Below are 24,354 nucleotides of genomic sequence, written 5' to 3'. Positions count from 1 at the left end.
CAATTGTAACATGTTGATTAATGTTGACACAATTTTGAATTATCTCATTGACCTTTAAAAAAAAGGAATATATTCATATCGTAGCAATTATACTGGGTCTGAGCACCAACAAGATGCATAAAAGCATCCAGAACGCACACAAAAAAAAAGACCATGTCGCGGTGATCAACCCCCTGGTAGGAGCACTCTAACCACTATCAAAAAGAACATACGGACTAGAAAGAAGGTTCTCCAAAAGCAACACTTTCAGAAAAAAAAACAGTGCATAAACGTCGTTGCCCAATCAAAGATCATAAATTTTTACCGTGAAGAAATACCACGTTCCCATGACAATTCACTGCTACACACAACCAATAAAGATAAGACCTCGAGTTTTCATCCTGAAAATCACGTCTTTGTACTCAAAAGGAGTACCACCAACAAACAAGTCCTTCAGTGCTACCGTCCCCACTGGCGGAGGCTACTACTACAAATCACGTATTGTTGGGGATATTATCCCGTTATAAGACCCGCCCTATGAGGCCGGGTCAGATTAATGACGGTTCTATCTCCATGATCAAGATGGGCCGTTATCTAAGAAGTGGAAGGCGTCAGGCGTACTCTACGAAGGGACGGCTGGCCCATGACTCAAAGAAGGCGACTCACGGCCCACATGACGAAAGAGTCACCTGAAGTTTCCTTGCGTAAGAGACAAGGCGAGTTAGACGTAGGCTGGCTCACGAATTGTAATGAGAGTTGGACTCCTGTAAACCTAGAGCCTTGACCTGTATATAAAGGCGAGTCTCTAGGGTTGAGAGGGTAAGTTAACATCAATCGAGAGCTAGGTCACGCGAATCCGCACCCTTGTAATCGATTCCTACGGCAATACACACATAGCATGACGTAGGCTTTTACCTCAATCTGAGGGGCCGAACCTGGGTAAACTCGTCTCCCGTTTCCCGATCAACCCCTTTGAGTCGCCACATGGTTGCGATGGCTTCACCACTAAGTGCTTTCACGAGGACATATGCCGTGACAAAACCACGACAGTTGGCGCCCACCTTGGGGCCTGCGCAGGGTGGAGTTGAGTTCTTGAAGGAAGCCCTTCCAGGGTTCGGAAGCTATGCGGTCGACCTCATGACTAAGAGTCGTTGCGGAAAGTACTACGTCGACAATTCAAGTTGGGGTCCCGAGGCCGGTTCAATCGAATCCGGATACCGGGTCCCCTTTGGCAAGATCCACGTCTTCATCGGCAAGATCAGAACACCGGTTCCCGAGCCGGACATATACAACGACATCGTCGAGCCGACTCGGCTTGCCCAACCCGCCACGCGTCAGTTCAGACAGTGTCGCATCTTAGTCGGCTTCACGCAAGGAGCCGCCCTCCCGGAGGACCCAGAAGCTGGCGGTGACACCGTTGTCAACTCTGATGGCGAGTCGTCGATTGGAGATACCGATTCAATCTGCCCTCTCTATGAGGGAAGGCTGGGTGGTTTTCCTGAGGCGGCGATCTCCGAAGGACCACATGACCCCCCCCGCCAAGTCGCCATCTCTATGACAGGAGCCACGGCGGCTCAGGACCAGCCAAACGCGACAAACGTCAATGGGGCCAGCGGGTCAGGCAAGACCCCAGCTCAGGCCATCTCAGATCTGATGACTGAGATGTCAAAACTCATGGCCATAGTCGTGACGGCTGACAACCAGGCGGAGGTTAACGCCGAATTGGCTAAACTCCGTGAAGAGATGGCCCAGATACAGCGCCAGATCGATGCGGAGAAGACCCGGATGACAGATCGACAAGCCCAGATCGACGAAGAGGAGGAGCGTCTGAAATTGGAGGCATGGCGACTTGAGCGCCGACGAGTCGCGTCAGAAGCCGTTTATGAGAGGAGGCGCCAGAGTCGCATCCCACCCAACCTTAATCCAACCCGCCTGTTCAGCAGCCCGCAAACGCCTGGCGCGGATCGTAACCCGCCAGGCTAGGCCGATCCACATGGGGAGATCGTCCAGCAGGCGATGCAACCCCCGTTGAACCGCGGGCGGCTCAACACTTCCAAACACCTCAGGGTCACTTCTTCAATCTGGTGGATAACATGATGGCTGCGACCCGCCACTTGAAGTCTCTCCTCATTCGTGGGAATACCGCCCTAGAGGTGGAGGCACGAAACACCATAGAGATGTTAAAGACTGCGGTAGTCCAGCAGGCTCAGTTCTCGTACAGTCGTGACCGTCTGCACTCCACAGCACAGGTGAGCCGCACGAAGAGTCGCCCAGATGACCCTCCGGCAGTTTCCAGTGACGCTCATCGACACCAACCTCAGATCAATCTACTAGAGCCGCCAGCATCCGATGCTTAGGTGCTTGTCAACGCTACCCGAGCCGCCCGGCAGGCCGAGGCGGAGGCAGCGGCGGCCCTGGCGGGTCAAGGAGTTCCGACTTATGCTCAACCAGCTCCGGGATACGGTGGACAAGGAAGGAATGTCGGGGTCCCTTGCCTATCTTTCGCTCTGTGCAATGAGCGCATGCACAAAGACTTCAAAGGTCCCCGTAAGGTGCCTAACTATACTACGAAATCATCCACTCTTCGGATGATATTACGGTGGCTCAGGCCGTGCTGATCTTGAAGAAGAACTATCATTTCCAACCCCTCGTATTGAAGCTTGGACACCTCAAGCGAAAGGTGCAGGATATGGACGAGTTGATGGACACCCTCACCAGGTATGCTGAGTCGGACGGTACGAAGAACGCCGACTCTGATGACGAGAAGGTCAGTGCAACAAAAAGAGGAGATGGCGCTAAAAATCACTTTCACAATTCGGGGCGTAACAATAACTAAATAGGTCAAGGAAAAAGAAGGCATCAGGAAGGCGTGGAGATCATCATCCGGAGGGATGAAGACAGGCGTGGAGATCATGAAGGTTGATCTGAACACCGTGTCGCCGAGGAAGAGGCTATGGTTCGAGAAGATGCAGGCCGAAAAGCTGAAGTTCGACGAGATGTGATCTGTGACGGAGATCACAATCCCCTTTTTGTATGCCGCCAAGTGTGCTAGCATGACCACGGGCCGACATGGCATGGTCGAATTCCCGCCCCTTTTGGTGTGCTGGCATGTGTGCCGGCCGCTGGCAAGTGTGCCAGCATGAACTGCATGATGGGTTTATGTAGGCTGGTAATGTATGCCCGTCGCTGGCATGATGCCGGAATGAACTCTTGGGTATTGACATGAAGGCCTTTTTAATCTAAATGTGGAAACATAAAATTGATCGTCCGTGTTGAACACGTGGCCGACAAAAAAAGCCGAACATACATGGAACGGACGACGGACCTAAACGAACAATAATAAAATAAAATTACCATTCGTTTGGATTAACCCGTTGGAGTTGCTTTAAAAGATTTGATTTCTATCATATATAGTAGTCCATCCGTTCCTAAATATAAGTCTTTTAAGCGATTTCACTAAGAGTCTACATACAGAGAAAAATGATTTAATCTATACTCTAAAGTATGTTTATATACATCTGTATGTAGTCCACTAGTGAAATCTCTGTAAAGACTTATATTTAGGAACGGAGGAAGGGCTAACAGGAATCCATTCCTACGAACCATATCGCGCCAAAGGAATTCCTAGATGATCACACTTGGTGCTTAGGGAAAAGTATAAACTTTTTGTTGAAGAATACCAGGGCTTTGGCTTTTGAAATGAAACATACTGTAGAAGGCATCAGCATTTTCTTTCAAAAAGTAATTATTCTAAGGTCTCTGTACAAACCCACGTGGCGGGCCCATACGGGCATGCATGCAGGACGCAGCCAATCAACGATCGGCAGAGAGTGAGTGAGAGAGAGAGAGACGTCGCCTCGTTGGGCGGGCCGACACCGGGACGTGGTGGCAGAAAAAGAGAGGGCCGTGCGGCATTATCGTCCAGTGCAGGGGAAACCGCGTCGCCACCGCAAACGCAATGAAGCCCCCCGGCCGCCTCGCCACCGCCGCGGCCGCCGCGCTGCTCGTCGCGGCGTCGCTGCTGGTCGCCACCCTCCTCACCTCGCCGCTGCCGCTCCTCCCCCTGCTCCCGTGCCTGCCGGCCGTCACGGCGCCCTCGGGCGACGGGTACGCGCCCGCGGGCCTCGCCGCGCTCGCCGACGCCGCCCTCTACTACGCCACCACGCCCACCGTCCCGCAGCAGTCGCGCGACGAGATCTCGCTCTCCCTCGCCGTGCTGCGCCGCCGCGCGCCGCTGCGGCTGCTGGTGTTCGGCCTGGGCCACGACTCGCCGCTCTGGCACGCGCTCAACCCCGGCGGCGTCACCGTCTTCCTCGAGGAGGACCCGGAGTGGTACCGCGTCGTGCGCGCGCAGTCGCCGTTCCTGCGCGCCCACCTGGTCCGCTACCGCACGCGCCTCGACCACGCCGACATCCTCTTCCGCTCCTACAGGAACTTCGCCACCTGCGTCCCCGGCGCCAGCGCCGACGCCCCCGTGCGGGTCCGCGGCAACGCCGAATGCCCGCTGGCGCTGCACAACCTGCCGCCGGAGGTGTACCAGCACGAGTGGGACATGCTCATGGTGGACGCGCCCAAGGGGTACTTCCCGTCGGCGCCCGGAAGGATGGCGGCGATATGGACGGCGGCGGCGATGGCGCGGGCGAGGCGCGGCGAGGGGGACACCGACGTGTTCCTGCACGACGTGGACCGCAGGGTGGAGAGGATGTACGCCGAGGAGTTCCTCTGCGAGAGGTTCAGGGTGGGAGGGACCGGCCGGCTCTGGCACTTCAGGATACCGCCGGTGTCACGGCGGAACGCCACGGCGGCCGGCGGCGGCGACAAGAGGCCTTTTTGCTGACGATGCAGATTTCCGAGGGGTGTTTTTAGAAGATGACCTCATCGGTGCAAGCCCTGTTGCTGTTCTATCATGTTGTCTCTTTATTGATTGTTCTGTACATGTCGGGCACACATCACACAGTATGTCCACTGCCCAATTGACACGTGTAGTAATTAGCCGCTTTGCTTGCTGCAAAAATATACTACCTCCGTTCCTAAATACAAGTCTTTTAAGATATTTCACTAGGTGTCTACATACGAAGCAAAATGAGTGAATTTATACTCTAAAATATGTTTATATACATCCGTCATAGTCTATTAGTGAAACCTCTAGAAAGATTTATATTTAAAAACGAAGGAAGTAGTACTGTATGAAATAATAAGGACATGACGTGTCCTTTTCATGGAGTGAAGGGGCCTGATAGAAGTGGGTGCTGAAATAGGCTCTAATGTAATCAGTCATACCCACTTCCTTTCTGATTTCATTAGAGCAATTCTAATGGAACGACTCATTTCATTCGTCCTTTGTTTGAATCGGTACGGATAAAAAAGATGATCCAACCCGTTGACTTATTTTCGGTCCAAATTTGGGACTAAATGCGTTGGCGTAGACGCGAAGCGGACGCACGCGCTCCTTCTCTGTGTCCGTCCCCAACCACTGCGGTCAATATTATTTATGACGACCGTCATCCTTGGATCCACACGTCAGCGACTGTGGTCGTTTTTTTAATCCGAGCGTGCGGTGGGTTCTGCCATCTGCTTTCAGAACCCGCCCGTCCCCACCACGCCAACTCCTCGACGACCAAAACCCTAGCACCATGGCCGGTGGCTTTCCAAACAAGGGCAAGGCCTCGCTCTACCCCGCGCCATCTCCCCGCCAGCCTCGCCAACGTGTGAGCGTCTCGATGCACCAAGCACAGTGGCATTGGAAGCACCGCGTGCCGCTCCCTTACCCCGACGTCACCTTGCCGCAGGGCTGGCATTTGGATCCGGAGAGGATCCTGGTGCCGGAAGTGCCGCGGTCGGCGCAGGTGCACGTGGAGGAGGTGAGCCGCCGTCAGCGTCTACTGACGACGGAGCAGCGGCGAGACCTTGCATACGCGGCCGACTCCCTCAACTGGGAGCTCTGGTTCGCGGTGGAGCACGAGGAGCAGCGCTGTCGTGGCGTGCACGGCATGCAACCAGGAGGACCAGCCTGTTGTCAGCGACGAGGACCAGGAGGCTGAGACCGCGTACCAGGCGGCGCTGGCAGCTGTTCCCCGTGACAGCGATGAGGAAGCGCGACTCAGGGACGAAGAGGAGGCGGCGTACCAGCAGCAGCTCGCGGATGCCATCACGCTATCGGCCACCGACGACTGGGTCGTGCCACCTCTGCCGAAGCCCGAGCCCACGGAGCCGCGGGAGGTCTATCAGTGGACCAACATCGTCAACAAGTTTGTCAGTGTGTCGCCCATCTGGCTGGGCGCGACACTGCAGCAGGAGGAAGCCTACCTCGTGCACTGGAGGGCGCTGCTCCTGCAGGCGGAGCGCGCCAAAGGCCTTGGCTGATGGAGCTGGAGAAGGAGGCGAAGGAGGAACGACGGGGTTGGAGGAGGAAGTGGATGCCCCTGCTGCTGCGCTGCCACGCGACTAGCACAACCCGTGCCGGCGGGACAGACGGCGGAGGCGCAGTCAGCTGCGCTTTGGAACACGACGTTCCCCTGGGCCGGCCCTGCGCCTACGCTGGTCGACCTCACCGACTCCGACGACGACGACGTCACCTAGGGCTGCCTCGTAGTTTTAGGTTTTTTATGTTTAATTAATGTAATGCGGACGCTGGACTCCCGCCGGCCTTCATGGCCGACTTTTAATGTTTAATTATGCACTTTTATATTTTTTTCGCACGCCGACAAAAATGGGTCGGAGCAGCGTTGGACGCATGCGCCGACCCATTTGCAGAAGCGAAAGTTCGTGTCCGTCTGACCGACCCAGACGGACACAAAGCGGATAAAATCGCCATTTGTTTGGGTCGGTCCGTTGGAGTTGCCCTTACGGACTATTCCCTTCCTTCCGATGTATAAGTTATTTGCGTAGTTTTGGATCATCAATTTGAGGAATTAAATATATGTTATATGACATGAAAATTATATCATTAGATTTCTTCACGGATATAGCTTTTAGAATTTTTTTGTCACATATAATACATATTTAGATAGTTAGATTGTCGACCTAGAACTACACAAATGACTTATACACCGGGACAGAGGTAGTATATACGAAGCAAAATGAATAAATCTATACTCTAAATAATGTATATATACATCTGTATGTAGTTTCGAATGAAATCTTTAAAAAGACTTATATTTAAAAACGGAGGGAGTATTTGTTACTTCCTCTGTCCCATTTCATATACTCTGCCACTGCATAGAGGGGACAATAACTTGGAAATGGAAGGTGTTTTTTAACCTCAAAACTAGTGATGGAGCGAGGATTTGAATATGATTGTTGATTGGGGGTGAGGGGGCAAGTACATATATACTTGCTCATATCAATCAAATATACACTACATATTTCAGGTTGGGGGAGACCCCTGATCGTCCCCTGTCTCTGCCCCTGCTCAAAACCAAATCAATTATTCACAGCCAAAGTATCCATAATAAGGCATATGCTTTTTTACACTATAACTCTCCGGTCACCTTTTTGAAAAAGATTGATGACATCTTCATCCTTCACTTGATTGACAAATTCTCTCTCAACAAACGTAACCAAACAATTATTCAAATATTGATCACCCATTTTGTTCCTTAGCTTATTCTTCACATAGCTCATTGAAGAAAATACCCTTTCAATACTAGCGGTAGCTACTGGCAGAATCTATCTTTTTACACACTACACTCAATCCATGAAAATTCTTTAAACCAAACACGACTTTCGAGGATCATGTTCGAGTGCGTCCAAATCTGCTTGCATCGGTTCATCATCTTCATCAATAGATTCATCATCTTCTACATGAGGTATTGAGGTTTCTCCTCTACTCTAAGGTTCTTGTCATAACACCAATTGCAAATTGCTCTCAAAATGAACAGGAGAAGTACAAATACTAGATGCAACTACTGTCTGATTCGGTGAGGATACTTCATCTATTTTCCTTGCCTTTGAAGCCTTTTCCTACATTGCAAATATGCTGATGCCAACAATTCCACTCTTCTTCATCTACGTTAGGAAAACAGGGGGAGCACAAATTTAAATACTTGCATCTGTTAAATAAATCGAGTACCTGCATCTAGTAAACTAGAACAAATCAAGAAATTCCCAAATTGGGGGCGGGGGCGGACCCACGGAGGTCGTCACACCTTCTGTTTCTGTGCCCTCCTGGGGGGGGGGGGCGCTAGGGTCACCCGTCGGCTGCTGCTCCCTCCGAGCCGAAGAGGAGGGGCGGGCGCCGCCAGCGCGGGACCATCGTGAGGCCGGTTGACATCAGCATCCGACGGTGTTGCGTGTCTGTGAGGACTCAATGCGACGATGCGTCCGTGTGAACCTGGAAGCCTGGAATGAGCGAACGAGATAGGGAGATTTCATGGGCTGGGCATGGGTTTGCTCCTTGGGTATTCCTATGCATAGAGGCATACACCTGCCGCCGGCAGCAAGGACGCCTACCTATCGGTAGCCTCGCCGCCACCCTCGCAGACAAAGTTGGCCGCCGGATGCGTGGACTAGAGCACCACCGATCCGGGACCGCTGCGAGCTCAGCAGCAGCCCGAGGTCCCTTCCTTCCAAATCGGTGGAGAAGAGTGTGCAAAGTTCTTTAGTTCGAGCTCAATCCAGAAGAACAAAGAGGAGAGGAACGGGGAAGAACAGAGAGCTCGATCGCGGGATGGACGAAGGGTTTATATAGGAAAACCTTCAGTCCTGGTTCATGACACAAACCGAGACTAAATGTGAGCTTCTAGTACCGATTCGTGCCACGAACCGGGACTAAAGGGGTGATGGCAGCCTGGTGTCAGGCTGGGGCCCCACTAGCACCTTTAGTCCCGGTTCGTGGCACGAACCGGTACTAGAGGTTCAACATGAACTGGGACTAATGATGCCCGCCCCCTAGCCGTTGGAACCGGCACTAATGGTCACATCAGTGCCGGTCCGTTTACAAACCGGGACTAATATATCTTACGTAAAGTAGTTTTTCTATTACTGATCTCTCCTGCCCCACAAGGGCAGGCGTCCACTGCACTAATGACGAATCCATTCGTCCCACATTGGAGGCTGCCATGGAGAGATGCATTAACGACCGTCCCGCATTGATTTGGATAAATGAATATTTGTATAAGGCACTGATTCTTCCTTCTCAAAGATTTGCCACTTAAAAGTGTGTATTTTTTCTTGTTCTTTCTATCCTCTCACAATATCTCTTTCCAAATGTTAGTTTTCTATCTCTTTCAGAGCAATTTTTGTATTTTTGAAGGAAACCGGGAGGGCAGACCCCCTACCTACAGATTTATATATAAAAAAACCCATAAGCGGAATGCTTACTGGGGTAATAGTTTTATACAAACCAAAGTACATATCCGGAGAGAAGAGGAGGAAAAAATTCAAGTCTTTTGTTTCTCTGTTTGTTCGAATGGATGGATCAGGTTTTATTTTTTTGTCTGCAACTGTATCCATTATTACCTCTGTTTGTTAGGCGTGGGCTGCAATGCAATATGCACCATTACAGTTGCTACTTTTCATCGATAAAAACCTGTAAAAATGTGGTAAACTAAATAAAGTACTACTCCCTCTTTAGTAACTAATATAAGATCGTTTAAATCTCTGAAGTCATATCTTTGGTCCAGCATGTAGCCTGCTGCTCATATTTTGATTGTATTAACATGTCCTGCCTTCAGATTCGATGCAAGATCACAGTATAGGCATCATGAGCAACAAGAATCGATGGGTGAACATGGTTTTAGGGTGACACTGAAAAGACAAGAGCAGAGCAATGACCAGACTCAAGTTTTATTAGATTTAGTTAGTGGAGTGTATTCTATTCTATCTATCCAAAAGTTATATGAAAGGCCGTATTTCTGTTTTCTTCAAATGTGAGCACTCCACCATCGCAGGCTTGCAGCACTGTGTCCATATATGAATCGAGTTAGCTCTCCAGATTATCATGACACAGTGAGTAATTTATCATGCCGTACCATTCCATAATGAATTTCATTGAGCTGTAACAACAAGAAATAAGAGTAGCAACTAAGCAATTGAGAATACTCCAAGCTTAATTTACCATATTTGTATCTGGTGCTATGTACTAGCACTCATGTACATATTTTATTTCTTAAAGTGTTACTCTAGAGTTGTTAGAATCTGTTTTGTTGCATCTTTACGGAGAAAAACATGCTCACAAATGTTAACAACAAATGAGAGGTAAAGCATATGACAAACGTATCAACACTCCTATAAAAATATACTACTGTAAGATCAGTGCTATCAGGAATGGCTTAATAATTTATTGACATTGCTGCACTTCTGTTAATCAAGCAAGGCACATGGCCAGTCACCGGTTAATATGAACTACAGGTAATTTACACTTATTATAGAGCTATGTTTGCTTTCATTAAGTTTTTGAGACAAATGCTCCATGAAAGCCATAGGGTACTCTTTGTGGCAATGTTATTTTAGCAACTGGCCCACTCTCAAATCTTCGTGCGTCGATAATATGTGCCTGTTAAATAAATATATAAGGTTGAAGTTTGTTTAGTTCATGGATAATGCATATCGTAGTTGTGATAGTACTAACAACCAAAGTCCTTTCTTCCCAGCCTAAGTTTAATACTTGCCTGTGATATATTTGTGCCCTCATCGTGCACAAAAGAGATTATCCATCCATCATCCTCATGTAGCGCATCCTCTTTCGCCACAAAAATTGCTCCTGAGCAGAATTGATTTGTTTCAAGGTGGTGGTACTCCACATGGATTGAATCTCCACAAGACTCCTAAAAGCATTGCAAATTATGAAGTCAGTAATCTTACGAGCAAGTAGCAGTACATGAATGGATTTTACAGATGATAGGCATGCCATGTGTTACCTTGATTTCTTGGTCAAGATATAGTTTTGCAAAACCTCCAAACTTTGGTCTCACTACAAGATCGAGAAATATATTAAAATTTAGCATTGGACTCACACCACATAGTTGATGGGATTTTCTATTATCTAACCCTACATTTCCAAGGTTTATGATTATGTTGCATCTACTAATATATACAGTAGAAATCTTTGATTCAGGTAACCCAACTTGTTGCTGCATATATAGAAGAGAATTGCAACGTTTGCTGGAGGAGAAAGGTGTGATAGCTCCCGGGTGCCTAGGCACCCTCTATGAACAGTAAAATTCAAAAAAAAATTCAAAAAAATCTGAAACTTCGCAGCATCAAAGATGATCAAACTTTGTAGGTTCCTACAAGTTTTCATGTTAAAATATCATGTAGAGAAAGATGTACAAACAAGTTTCAGATTACAGCGCTAAAAGTGCTCAAAACTTCAAGCATTGAAATATTTTCCGTGTGTAGAGCTCCTCGAATAGTTTTCTGACATGAAAACTTGCAAACACCTACAAAATTTCATCATCTTTGATGCTGCAAAGTTTCAGGTTTTTCTTATTTTTTTCTATTTTTTTTATTTTACTGTTCATAGAGGGTGCCTGGGCACCCGGGAGCTGAAAATCCTGCTGGAGTTACCTGTTCCACAACCACCAGCCATACTCCCTTCCACGTTCACCACCTGTGCGTATGCGTACCTGTGATGCAAGCCAACATACTTGTCATTGATAACCGGGAATTCCATAGCGACATCTGTCCCGGTTAGCCATTCTCCTGCAACTGCCTTGGATTTCAAGTTCAGTCTCCACTCGTACAAGCGAGAGAAGTATTCCTCATTCATTTCTTGATCACCAGACACTTTGTTGTGCTGAAGCATTGGACCCATGATGATAGAAGCTGGCACACGAAATCCCCTGACAACAACCTAAGAGAACATAAATGAAGGTAAATTAGGAGTTTTTATTGAGAAAATGCAATTTCTAATCCATGTAGGCCTCTAGGTTCCTATGACTAACTATCGGTACTGTACTCTATATGATGTAGTCTTTCGCCCGTTGCAGATTATAACTGTACACAATGAAAACAAATTCTATACTGTGATCATTTATGATATTATACCTCATCACCTTCCTCGAAGCAGTTGACAAGATGCATTGTGCAGAATGGTTCTACATCAAACCATATTACTGACTCTGCATCTCCGTTACGGGGCATGACCCCGATTCTTGCATAGCTTTCCTTCTCGTATTCCATCAAACTGCATGAGGGTACAAGATGAACAAATTAGCAACTTGAGAAAAATTATTTTTGTTCCAAAAATTAGTTCAGTAAGTAGTAGTACTTACGGGGCTGCTCGTAGAATCCTACTTGCGCTTAGGGTAAGTGGCATATCCATGATAATGTTGTACCTATATTTGTACAAATTGAAATACTTTTGAGTCCGTAGCCACTGCCGACACATTCCTTTTCTTCAGATTAAATAAGAGTCATTTTGGTCATACATACGCAACTAGCTAGAAGCAGGAACAAACTTACATTTTAGTTATCCCTATTTCATGGCAAAATGTGCATCTGTCTAGCTTAAGATCAACCATTTGCTCGAGCTTCATTCCATCCTCTGCAGTAGATATGTGGAATCAAATCTTCAGTATATTATTTTTTGCTAAGGATATATATACGACACAAAAACTGTGAAATCAGGAAACCTGAGACAAGTCCAATCGTTAGGTAGGGTTTCATAATGTTGATCCCTGAGATTACCAACTCTCCTGACTCAGGAACAACCTGCTGACAAATATGTTAGATGCAACTAACATTAATAGAATTCCTGAAAATAGGGAGGTAACAAATTAGGGATTCGACACATCGATCGAATCCCAGTTTTTGCAAACTTACTTTTTAATGTTATTTCAAGTTTAATTAGAAAAATAAAGTAGTTCCACGGAGAACTGGTGTGTTGATCCTGCGAACTTCAGAACGTAGAGAAGACTTGGTAGCCATTTCGACAGGCCGATCGCCGTGTTTAAACATGGCTTAGACATATTATGCTGAATATACCAAAATTTTGAACTCAAAATTCATTTGAAACTTTCAGACGAAAAAAATCCAAAAGTTCCGAGATTTTCCGAAAACCGGTTTTCCCGGGCCCTACCGAAAAAAATCAGAATCGAGAAAAGAAAAACCTTGGATGCAGCTAACATTAATAGAATTCTTGAAATTAGGGAGGTAACAAAATGTGTTTACGAACATTAATTGGGTCAGATATCCAAGCTGTAAAAGTCCAGATGACTATACAATATTGATTAGGAACCTAGGTGTTGTCATTGTCACACTGGTTGTCAAGATTATGTCTTGTCTGTTGTACAGGGTGATCGATGTGTGCTGGCTGCTTAGTGCTGATACTACTGACTTTTTTTGCGATTGAATCATTTCAAGATATTTTGAAAGTCTGACGAAGGTGACAAATCTTGTCAGGCAGGTGTGAATTTTTTTTTGAAATTGCTAATTTTCATCCGGATGAAAATTGTTAGCTTTCATCCGAATTTGTGACCGTCCGATCTTTTCCCGAGATTCCTTCTGACTTGAGCCGACCACACTCGCTTATCCGGTGTGCAGGTACACCCGTTCTCACTTACTACCCGGTGTGCTTTTTCTTTTTTGGTTTTTTCTTTTCATTTTTACCTCTGTAGCCGCCGGTCCCCTTCCCCTCCCTCCGCTACGGTGGTAGTGAGGCGTCCGGTGTTCTTCCTTCGGGTGACTTGATGTGGTTTATTCTGTTAGATGTAAGGGGTCCTTATGTGAGATTTACAGTGAGGGTGCTTTGATGTTCATCTTCAAGAATAGTAAGGGGTCTTTATGTGAGATTGCTGTAATTGTCTTCCCTGCGCGTTTCTTTAGTGTAATTCCTAGTGGATTTACATTTTTTTCTCAGTGGATTTACACTGTAATCCTTAGAGGATTTACAGTGGATTTTTCTTATTAGATCTTACATTGTAATTATATCTGGATTTACACTGTAATTCTTAGTGGATTTATAGTGTACTTTTCTTAGTTGATTTTACACTGTAATTATATTTGGATTTACATTGTAATCCTCACCAAAATTTTAGAGTAGTTTCTTAGTGGTTTTATTATAATTCTATTTCGATCATGCAATGTAATTCTTAGTGGTTCAATGTATTCGTCTGATTTGGTATTTTCCCTTGCTTTTGTTTTGTTCCTTAGTTATGTATGTTTGTGCATAGGGTTTTCTCGGTCGAATCTGTTGCTTGTGTTAATCTCCCATGGCCTCTGGTGTAAATGTGTGAGATTGCACCATTTTTGGGATTGAACCTTGTGTGTTGATTGATCTTTATCTGGTTAATTAATTTCTATTGGTTGTTTGTACGTGGGCTTGATTAGTTGTTAATATGTGGTACTGAGTAATTCAAACATACTGTATTATGTTCAATTCCCTGCTCTCCAGTGTTGTTAGTTAGTGGAACTATGTGTTATTTACCCCTAGGCCGTTTTGTTGTCACTGTGTGGATGTAGGGTTAGTTCCCTGGTTAAATTGGGATTCTCACATTTTAGTGGTGTGTTTCAGTGGGAGTTTGCTCGGTGGATGTGGATTTACGGTGTAATTCCTAGTCGATTTACACTGTAATTCTCATTGGATTTACAGTATAACTCCTTATTGTATTTCAGTGTAATTCTCTGTAGGTTTACATTGTAATTCCTTTTGGTTTTACAGTGTAATTCATATTTGTTTTTACAATGTGATTCCTAGTGGATTTGCAATGTAATTCCCATTTAGCACGTAAGTGTTGATGCTAGTTCACCATTGCATATAACATCCTTGAGCCCTTAGCTTGATGTAGGATGATCCTGCTGTGTGTGTGTGCTTTAATTTTCTTAGGTTTGGTTTTGAGATTTTAGGAACTAGAGTTTCAGTTTACTGTCATGTTATTCGTGCCTTTTCCCCACCATTATTAGTGGATTTACTTTGTAAATCTTAGTGGGTTTGGGTTTCCACTGTTAATCTTAGTGATTTACAGTTTAATTCTTACTGCTTTTGCACTGTATTTCTTAGTGAATTACACTGTAATTCTTAGTGGCTTGCACTGTAAAAAAGTTTAGGCTTTTAAAAGCCATACGTTAAGGAAACCATCTTCATCGTCATTGAGGTACAACGTCTGCCCCTTGATGCTCCCTTCATTTGCATTTGGTTCGATTGTATGCACCCGCACTCGATATTTTTTTGAGGATATTATAAGTGCTGAACTTGTTGTAGAATGAACAACAATATTATCTGTTTGTGCCAACAAGTATTCTGTTCTGATCTGTTAATAAATGCAGAATAATTTTGCAGAGAAAGTCCAAGTAATTTGATCAAACATGTCACATAAATTTGTTATCAGTTTATATTTGTTGTCATGCTTGATGCTAATCTTATGTTTTTTTTGCAGGGTGTTTTATAGATAGTTGCGTGTAAAGTGATAATATTTTATTAGTTTTGCCCACTTTATTTGTGTTATTTGTTTTGTCAGGATCATCTTATTTTGTTAATCTGTTCTTTATTTTTGTTTTTAACTTCCTTTATTTTGAATTTCTGGTGTTTGTTCCTCTTTTTTTTCTCTAGGTGGTTGGTCTTGAAGAAGTTCAAATAGTTGGCACCTCCACGTTTTCTGACAGGTGTGTTAATTTCACAAAGAAGACGAATGAAGCTTATAACCAGCTTAACAATATAGCATCATCTTCTTCCTTCATACAGGCGTGTTATATTTCTTTGTGTTTTCCTCATTCTTTTGTTTAATGTACTTGTTATATATTATCATTGATTTTACATCCTAACTCATACTCCCTCCGTCCCAAAATAAGTGTCTTAAGCTTAGTACAATTTTGTACTAGAGCTAGTACAAAGTTGAGACAGTTATTTTGGGACAGAGGGAGTATTAGTTTTTTCAGTGTAATTTCTCTATCTCATCAGTGTAATTACAATGTTGTTCATAGTGGATTCCTGTAATATCATTGTTTTCTATTCGTATTTTGTAGGTTATAGGCTTTATTTATTTTGTTGACAATCCCAAGTTTTTTCTTGCAGGGTGTAGCAAATAGTCCTAAAGTCCTTATCATCTCTGATCCTGAAGGTGTTACAAAGTTAAAGGCTGCTCATCAGCGTAGTGTGCCTTTTATTTCTAAAGTTTCTGATTGTTCAACATCGACGACCCAGCATGCTCCTCGTAGGATTGTTGGAGCAGCTAGGTTCAATTCAGATCCTTATGTTCAGCAATTGAATCGTTTTCCTATCACTTTGCAAGAAGGAAGCAATCTTTTGCAATGAATCGCATTGGCAGCCACGATGTGTTGTAGTCTTTGTTCTGTTAAGTTGTGCTCTTCTGCTTCATGCTATCTTTTTTCCCGTGTTGTAGTCTTTGTTCTGTTAAGTTGTGCTCTTCAACATATGTGAATGATCCTCACAGGGAGCTTGTTTTTCTTTCAGATGTCATGATGTAGGAGAGAGATCTTGGAGGGGTGAATGCATAAGAAGGGTGTGTTTACCTGTGTTTGTCAGCATCTCCAACCAGATTTGTGTCCCAGATCATGGAGGAATTGCCTTCTCTGTTGTGGATCCATTCAAGTTCATGGTGTGTTTACAGTGCATTTTCTTAGTGTATTTACAGTGTAATTTTAAGTGGATTTACACTGTAATTCCTATTGGATTTACAGTGTTTTCTTAATGCATTTTTAGTGTAATTCTAAGTTGATTTACACTGTAATTCCTACTGGATTTAGAGTGTTTTTCTTATTGGATTTTCGGTGTAATTCTAAGTAGATTTATAGCGTAATTCTAAGTTGAATTACGCAGTAATTCCTATTGGATTTACAGTGTTTCTCTTATTGAATTTCCAGTGTAATTTTAAGTTAATTTACACTGTAATTCCTACTGGATTTAGAGTGTTTTGTTAGTGGATGGCACTGTAATGCTTAGTGTAATTATTCAGTATAAAATATTTTGATTGTTAGTAAATTTTGAGTGGTATTTACAGTGTAAATCTTAATGTAAATTTACTGGATTTTTCATTGTAATTCTTAGTGATCATAAAGATTTTATAGTGCATTTTTCTGTGGATATTATAATAAAATTCCTTAGTGCAATTTTAGTTCTTTTTCAATGTGTATTTTTTCATTTCATTTTTGTCCTTTCCTCCCTTTGTTGTTGTGGACTGTAACGTTGGGTGCTTTTCTGTTCAAGTTGAAAAAAGTTGAGGTGTGGACCCGTTAAGACCATGTCTTAGTTTGTTTAAAAGCGGGACAAATAGAAACAAAGAGAGGACACGGGACACGGGAACACTAAAATATGGCTGAAAGCAAATTAATTTTCATCCGGATGTAAAGTAGACAGTCCCTTCAAAAATTAATACCAGATCTTTGGGCGCACTTTAAGTTTAAACCTAACTAAATGTGATTGGATTTTACATGTACCTTCGGGTGTGCTGTGAACGGCAGGATCCAGTCTCCGCCGATGGACCAGCTTGCGATCGTGTCAAGGCTTTGCAAGTTCAGCTCATGGGGAATGTCATTCTCTGCAGCCGCGAAGACTCTGCCGGCATGCATGAACACACTGGTATTGCTCATGCTCCGCATCACTTTTCCAAACCTCAGCTGCATGCAATTAATATGGAATTGATAAGCATGGGAAATATATATAGCTACAAAATCATCACACAATATATAGCAGCAAGAAACAAAGACATTATATTACTGGCACACCATGTTTAGAAGGCTTGCAGCGAGCATGGCGAGACGATTCCCTTTTGTGACTGAGAGAAAGCATGGCCGTCGGCGAGCGTTTTCGACTGTGTAACTGTCGGATTGCACGTAGCGGTTGCCGTAGGACAAGGACCAGGCGGCGGTGCCGTCGACGCTGCTCCGGCTGAAGTAGAGGGCGTGGAGCATGCCTTCTCCCTCCACCCAGATGTCTTCGGTCTGCCCAAAGATGGAGCTCACCGTGTGCAGGGCTCCGAACAGAGGGTTCGAACCTGCACTGCAAATCAGTGATTAGAAGAAAGTTGTTTCCTATGAACCTGCACAGAGGGAACATTCGCTAGTTGGTGGTGGCAATTACCATTTCTAATATAGACACCCTCTGGAAAGTCTGCAGGGATTGTTCCTTCTATCTCCATGATCTTTATCCTTTCACCGACTTCATCGACCGGTGCAAAATTGCTCTACATTAATCCATGAATAGTTACAGCTTAAGGTTAGAAACTGCAAGCTGAAAGAAACCTTTTTTTTTGCTGCTGCTGCACTTTAAAACCATGGATCTACTATTACTTTGCTTCATCTTTTTTGCACCCAGTTTAAATGTACGTACCTCGGTGGGGCGCAGGAGCTGATCACTGAATGTGAAAGTGGATTCAACAAATGCATCCAGGAGTGCCTTGTAAGCATTGCTCATGGCATCTGACGCCTCTCCAAGTCTGACGGTAAGATGTCGCTGAAGCTCCTTCAGATATGGCTGCATCAAATCAATTAAAATCACACCACTCTTGTTGGCCCGGTAAGCCTAGCAAGTTGTGAGGTTTCAGTTGAATATAGAATGACACAGTTGGCGGTGTTAATTTACCGTGGTTTTGATGTGCGTAGAGAAGCGAGTCGCATTAGGCCGTGTGATGGGTGGGCTTCTTCTGCTGCTGCTGCTGCACCTGCAGATGTGTGGCGGTGGCTGGATATAGGTGGATGCTAGAGCTACCATTGTAATGAGCTCAGTTGTATGCTTCTTCTGCTGGTGATGGTATTTCCCTGCAAGGCCAGATACCCATCTATTTATTACAACTGTTATGGTGTCTTCAAAGTTAATACTACTAAGAACTTGAGCTTGTGTTTTTCTTTGGAAATAGTCAGCGGTGATGCTGATGCTAGGTGTAGGTGAGCTATTCAGACTTCATTGCTGGTGTTTGGCTTGGCTAGGCTTGACTTGACTTGAGTAGTAGTAATGCTAGGTGTAGGTGAGCTATTCAAACTTCATTGCTGGTGTTTAGCTTGGCTAGGCTTGACTTGACTTGAGTAGTAGTGATGAGTCTGGATATAGGTGGCTTCTTTTAATTTTTTCTGAACATAATTTGTTGTTCATTTGAAATAACATGGCATAATATATTCTGTATGCTGTTTCGATGATGGAAAGAACATTTATCTTGCTGAAGCATGCGATTAATTCTGCTGTGCTTCTTCCACTCTCCCTTGTCGGACCGGAGAAGGAGCGGCACAAAGTGATGTCCACGGATCCATGTGATTCACGGATCCACGTGGCGTTTGAGTGAACGTGTCGTTCAGTTCAGTTGGGAGCGCACGACCCGGTCGTATATACGTAATTTTCTTCCAAGTAGATAGGGCCGAAGACTTGGTAGATGGATACAAATTTTGGAGCTCAGCTGCTTTGTTTTTATCATGACAGCTCCTCTCCTCTATAGAAAGAAAATGGAAAACATGACCAAGCGCCGGTCAGCCTGGAGCGATTAGCTCCTCTGTACGACTGATTCAGCGGTCTCTCTCAACTCTACTATCAGCTTTCTCTACTGTGCGTACGAGTCACCGAAGCAGCTCCCTTGACCAAGCGCTGCTGTCGGGCCGCTAGTCTAGTCTAGACTCATTCTGTTTTTATTTATTCTGCATATTAGTTTTGTCTTACTTAAATTAAACTATGTGAATTTAATCAAATTTATAAAGGTATATCAATATATAAAATACTAAATCAATATCATTGAATTTATCATCGAATATATTTTCACATCAGATACACTGCCATCACTTAACACATGACCAACCGTTGGTCAGCCTGGGCGATTAGTTGTGCGAGTGATTCACTCGCGTGTGAACTCTACTATCATCATTCAATGGTTCACCTCGTCTAGTAGTCCTTTCGTTTCTAATTATTCTTTGTATTAGTTTTGTCTTAAGTCAAGTCATATGATTTTGATCAATTTTGTAGCGAAAACATTCACACGTGTGGTAAGAGCAACAACAGACCACGCGCTCAATGATCACAGGTTACGCCATGTCACCGCATGCATGCACAACTAACAAAACTAATGTTGTCAATAAGAATCTTTTATTTTTTTAATTTTTAAAATGTTTTATCTTTTAAATAAAAAATTCGATCAATAATCCGTTTTAATCATTAAATCCATCGCGACGAGATCTTCGAAACTAGATATCATATTGATATGTTTCAACACATCTTTTTGGGTTAAATGTTGCCATGTCTATTGCACATAAATTACCATCATGATTATACTGAAGTTGCCACGATATATTTTTAACTACTTTTTTCTATGTTTAAAAAAAACTTTGACATCTTATAAAAAAGAAAATTGACAAACTAAACTTGCCATGATGAATTACTAAAATTTGCCATGATCTATTAAATAATTAAGGACTACTAAGACTCGTCCTTCCAATACCAGGCATGTGGTCAATGTTGTAGCTACGACACTGGAATGCCTGATGACTTTGGTTATTAAGCCCGGTGCAATGGAACTTTGTGTAACCATCTTGAGTTCCACCGCCCACAAATGATTTGATAGTATTGAACATAACTTTATTGAATGCAGTGAATAAATACTACAAGTAGGGAATTAGTAATAAATGCTTTTGCGAAAGCATAACCACAAATATATGTAACATATGAACTCTTGATAACAAAAAGGTAGTGCAACTCGAGACTCGTGGAAACGTTGGTGCCTTGGGTTCTGTAAGAAGCAAATAGTATGATAAAGACTAGCATTCGAGAAACGTGGCAAATATACCTTCATGCATAGGATGCATATGGCTTTTCTCCCTTGGTAACTCTTTAATTTGATTCCAAAAATAGGTAGTAGGTTCTGACCTAACGGATATTTAGTTCCATACTTGGAAATCAGTTACGAGATTCACAATCATTATCAAAAATTCTTTTAGTTAGTTTTAGTAAGTTTAGATTATAGTGTTAAGGGGATTATGGATTTATATAATTCCAAATCTTCTAAATATTTAATTAAGTTATAACCACCTATTCTTAGTTATTTAATATATGGTTTGTTTACTTCATAATTATATTTGTCCAACAATCAAGGAGTTAGCTTTATTAGATTCACATTATTATTTACAAAGTTATTACTAATTATTTGATAATTCAAAAAGTATCATAAGTATTTATTTCAGGTTGCAAATAATCTTTTTCTTATTTGATTAATAATGGTTTTAAGTATTCAAGGATTATTTTGGCCCAATATTCTTGGAACCATTTTTCTTAAATCTACAATATTATTTCAAGAATATTAATATTTATTATATACTTATAGAAACTCTCTTATATATTCATTTAAGCCTATAATCAATTAATTATATATTGGATTAACATTTAGTTTATTTATTCAGTATTTATTTTTCTTAAATAAGGTTGTAAGTATTTTTGTAGTAACTGAATGATATTGCATTAGAACTTATGAACATTTTATATTATCTTTAGGCTTACTTAAGTATTTTTACTATTGCACTAAAGTTTAATTAATGTATTATTATTGTTATTATTATTCAAATTTATTTTTAATAGATAAAGGCTTAAAGGCTATCTGGCCCAACGTGAGTCTCGTGTGGTGGTGGCGTGGTCGTGGTTCCTTGCACTCCGGTGTGGTGAAGACTCATCTAGAGCCCCCGCTGCTTTGGCTACTTCACCATCCGTCGCAAGTTCACCATGTTGCAACCGTGGTGGCGGTGATGTACTGCCTCAGCTAAAACCTAGTCTGGTGAGCTGCCTCCTTCTCCTCTCTATTCTGTGTCATGTCCATCGAGCTATGGTTGATCTTGTGCCAACCATCGTGCCGGTGATCTTCTGTTGTATATGGTGATCGTGGTCATATGGTTATTGCATTGGTCGATTGTGACTATGGTTCATGTAATGGTATGCTAGGTTTGTTTGTTGAGCATGTTCTAATTCATACGTACAGTTCCTTCCTGAAGTTTTATACTTGCCCTCTTCCTGTTATTGCACGTTGACTTATGCTATAGTGGTCGTCAAGTTACTATTCCCTGGTTTCAATGATAGAGCCTTCTTTTGGTTATACTAAAGCTTGGGGATTGCTGGCTTCGGCTGGTTGTAGGATTATACAGGACATAGTTTGGATTTGGTTGTTGGTATGCTATTGTTTCTCTCTCATTTGATTATGTTCGTATTTAGAACTGATGTGGTTAGATGCTCTAGGAATTCCCTAGGTTGTTGTTGTCTAGGTACCCACATAACTGTACTTTGATACAAGCGATGTTTCCATTATACAATTTATAAATATTAGCTTTCGCTCATTTATATAGTTTGTGGAATTAATTCCTTTGTTGTTTATATAAGCTTACTTAGCTATAGTTCCCACTTGTTATACATACAAGTGCTATTGTTCTTCTGGTATGATACAAAATATAGTCCTCTTATCTATATAGTTACATTGTTTGTATATATCCGGTTCATAGTAATTGCTTATGTTCTTTCTAAATGCTATGGACCCTATATTTCCTTGCCAAAACTTCCCTCTCTCCTCTGAAACCTGATTTCAACAGTTGCTACACTTCTCTCTACCCACTCTTTCTGTCTCCTAACTCTACTAGGAACAATTACTCTCTAAATCTTAGTTCTTTCTCTTCCCTTTCTTTCTTTCTTTCCTACACTTTCATAAGAATAGGTGCTCCTTGAGCTTAACCAAGCCAATGATGATGGCCTGAGGCTACCCTCACTGGGATTTGATACTACACTCCCCATGCTCTAATGATGATGCAGTCGTAGCATTTCTAGGTTATTATAAGGACAAAATCCCCAAAATTCCTACCTTGCGGTCTTATTGCAGCTTGGTCTCGAGGATTTCAGCAAAACCTCCTTCTTGTGGTGTCGCTCCTCCTCCTAGATGCTTCATACTATTTCCTCTGGTGTCGAGTTGGTCCAACTCTTGTTTGATACAATAGCACCATTGGCTATCAAGCTTTACTCCATGGTTGGGTTGTTCTATTTATAGTGTTTGGGCTTGTCTTATGTGGTTGACACCTTTGTTTATAAAGCGTCCAACTTTAGACGCTTACACGATAAGGCGTCATAGCAAAGCTTTAGATATTTGCCCGCCATAGGCGCTTAGTTGTTGCTTTATCGTTAGAGAGGGTGCAAGTGCTCACTTTAGGTCGCTTTACCACCTTATAAACCATGGTTGAAACGACTCCTGTGACTCATCTATTGCCTTTTATGCGTGCTACTTTATGTTGTCCTACTCTCCTTCATCCATATCTCTTAAGCCGCTCGCTATCCATGTGGATAACTTTGTCTCGACTTGGTTGTTCTCTCTCTTTTCTTCTTTGTTTTAATAAACACTAAAATTAATACTTCTTTAATCATTTGTCTTTATTTATTTCCTCCAGTTTGTCATTGCTGACTTGTTCTTTCAATAACTTCTTTTGTCTTGGGCCAGCTTGACTCATAGTGACAGTTGTGCCCTTTCTTCATTTCTTTTCCATATCATCAGTTGGTGCTTTACTTTACTTGTCTATGTTGTTGCTTGTGATATTTGTGGCTATGACTTCATCCAATGGCTTATACATCTCTGTGGCAAAGCTATTGTTTGTGAGGTTGTTGGATTTGTGAGATCTGCCTTTCACCTCTTGTTGTACATATATCCCGACAGCTCCACTCCTGGACTTGATATGCTATAGTTTCTATCTCCATGTACTATTCCTTTTGTCTCCTATAATATAAATTTGATGACAGTACACTATCCATCTTTGGGGAGAATGTTATTTATTGGTTCCTTTTATATAAATGGAAACCGGGGGTGGAGAGATCCTCAACTCATTCAAAAAGAAAGAGAAAAAATCCCGCCGGCATCCGCCCTTGCCGAGGCAACCAACAGAGAACCAGACCACCAATCACAGATCATATACCAACCGGACGCACATGCCGCCCGCCCGCCCACAGGACGATCCACTAGAGGAGTATGAAATAGCACACGGGTCCATAAGCGTAGACACGCCGACCAGAGAACCATTGATCCGGGGTCCCAGCCTCCGCCACGTGCACAACAGGTGAGTGATACATCTCTATCGTATTTACTTTTCCAAACACTTTTGCTATTGTTTTGGACTCTAATTTATATGATTTGAATGAAACTAACCCGGACTGACGCTATTTTCAGGAGAATTACCATGATGTTGTTTTTGTGGAGAAGATAAAAGTTCTCGAAATCGGAAGAAACTTTGAGGAGATTTTTTATTGAATAAATATAATATACTGGAACGAAGATCCACCGGAGTGGGGCCACTTGTTGTCCACAAGACAATAGGGGCGCGCCCACCCCGAGGGCATGCCCTGATGTCTTGTGTGGCGCACATGCGACCGTCTGACCTAATTCCAAGCCTATATATTATCTGTCCCTGAGAAAAAAGAGAGAAGTTTTCATCGCATTTTACGATACAGAGCCTCTACCACCTCTCGTTCTTTATTGGGAGGGCTGATCTGGA

General features: G+C 43.4%; 2 protein-coding genes across 2 annotated transcripts; one reads left to right on the top strand and one right to left on the bottom strand.

Annotated features, from left to right (window-relative positions):
* Nucleotides 1-3,855: 3,855 nt before the first annotated feature.
* LOC123440952 (probable methyltransferase At1g27930) lies at nt 3,856-5,014 on the top strand. Its single transcript, XM_045117490.1, has one exon. The coding sequence runs from the start codon at nt 3,938-3,940 to the stop codon at nt 4,814-4,816; it is 879 nt and encodes a 292-aa protein (XP_044973425.1). The 5' UTR covers nt 3,856-3,937; the 3' UTR covers nt 4,817-5,014.
* Nucleotides 5,015-10,237: 5,223 nt separating this feature from the next.
* LOC123445533 (carotenoid 9,10(9',10')-cleavage dioxygenase 1-like) lies at nt 10,238-22,814 on the bottom strand. Its single transcript, XM_045122521.1, has 14 exons — nt 22,683-22,814; nt 18,458-18,633; nt 18,206-18,349; nt 17,957-18,059; nt 17,602-17,870; nt 17,314-17,493; nt 12,555-12,633; nt 12,385-12,466; nt 12,195-12,257; nt 11,968-12,106; nt 11,488-11,773; nt 10,839-10,891; nt 10,590-10,745; nt 10,238-10,474 (listed from the first exon to the last, which is right to left on the bottom strand). The coding sequence occupies exons 2-14, from the start codon at nt 18,584-18,586 to the stop codon at nt 10,367-10,369; spliced, it is 1,791 nt and encodes a 596-aa protein (XP_044978456.1). The 5' UTR covers nt 18,587-18,633; nt 22,683-22,814; the 3' UTR covers nt 10,238-10,366.
* Nucleotides 22,815-24,354: the final 1,540 nt, after the last annotated feature.

The sequence above is a fragment of the Hordeum vulgare genome, chromosome 3H, assembly GCF_904849725.1.
Source record: "Hordeum vulgare subsp. vulgare chromosome 3H, MorexV3_pseudomolecules_assembly, whole genome shotgun sequence".
In the NCBI taxonomy this organism is placed as follows: Eukaryota; Viridiplantae; Streptophyta; class Magnoliopsida; order Poales; family Poaceae; genus Hordeum; species Hordeum vulgare.
This window is presented reverse-complemented; position numbering and strand designations above follow the sequence as displayed.

What these genes read in the sequence shown, in the direction of transcription:
- LOC123440952 (XM_045117490.1), top strand. Translation starts at nt 3,938, where the DNA reads ATGAAGCCCCCCGGCCGCCTCGCCACCGCCGCGGCCGCCGCGCTGCTC.
- LOC123445533 (XM_045122521.1), bottom strand. Translation starts at nt 18,586, where the DNA reads ATGGTAGCTCTAGCATCCACCTATATCCAGCCACCGCCACACATCTGC. An exon ending in GAAATAGGGATAACTAAAAT is followed by an intron (nt 12,258 to 12,384) that starts GTAAGTTTGTTC and finishes GTACAAATATAG; the next exon opens with GTACAACATTATCATGGATA. An exon ending in AGGATTCTACGAGCAGCCCC is followed by an intron (nt 12,107 to 12,194) that starts GTAAGTACTACT and finishes ACCCTCATGCAG; the next exon opens with TTTGATGGAATACGAGAAGG.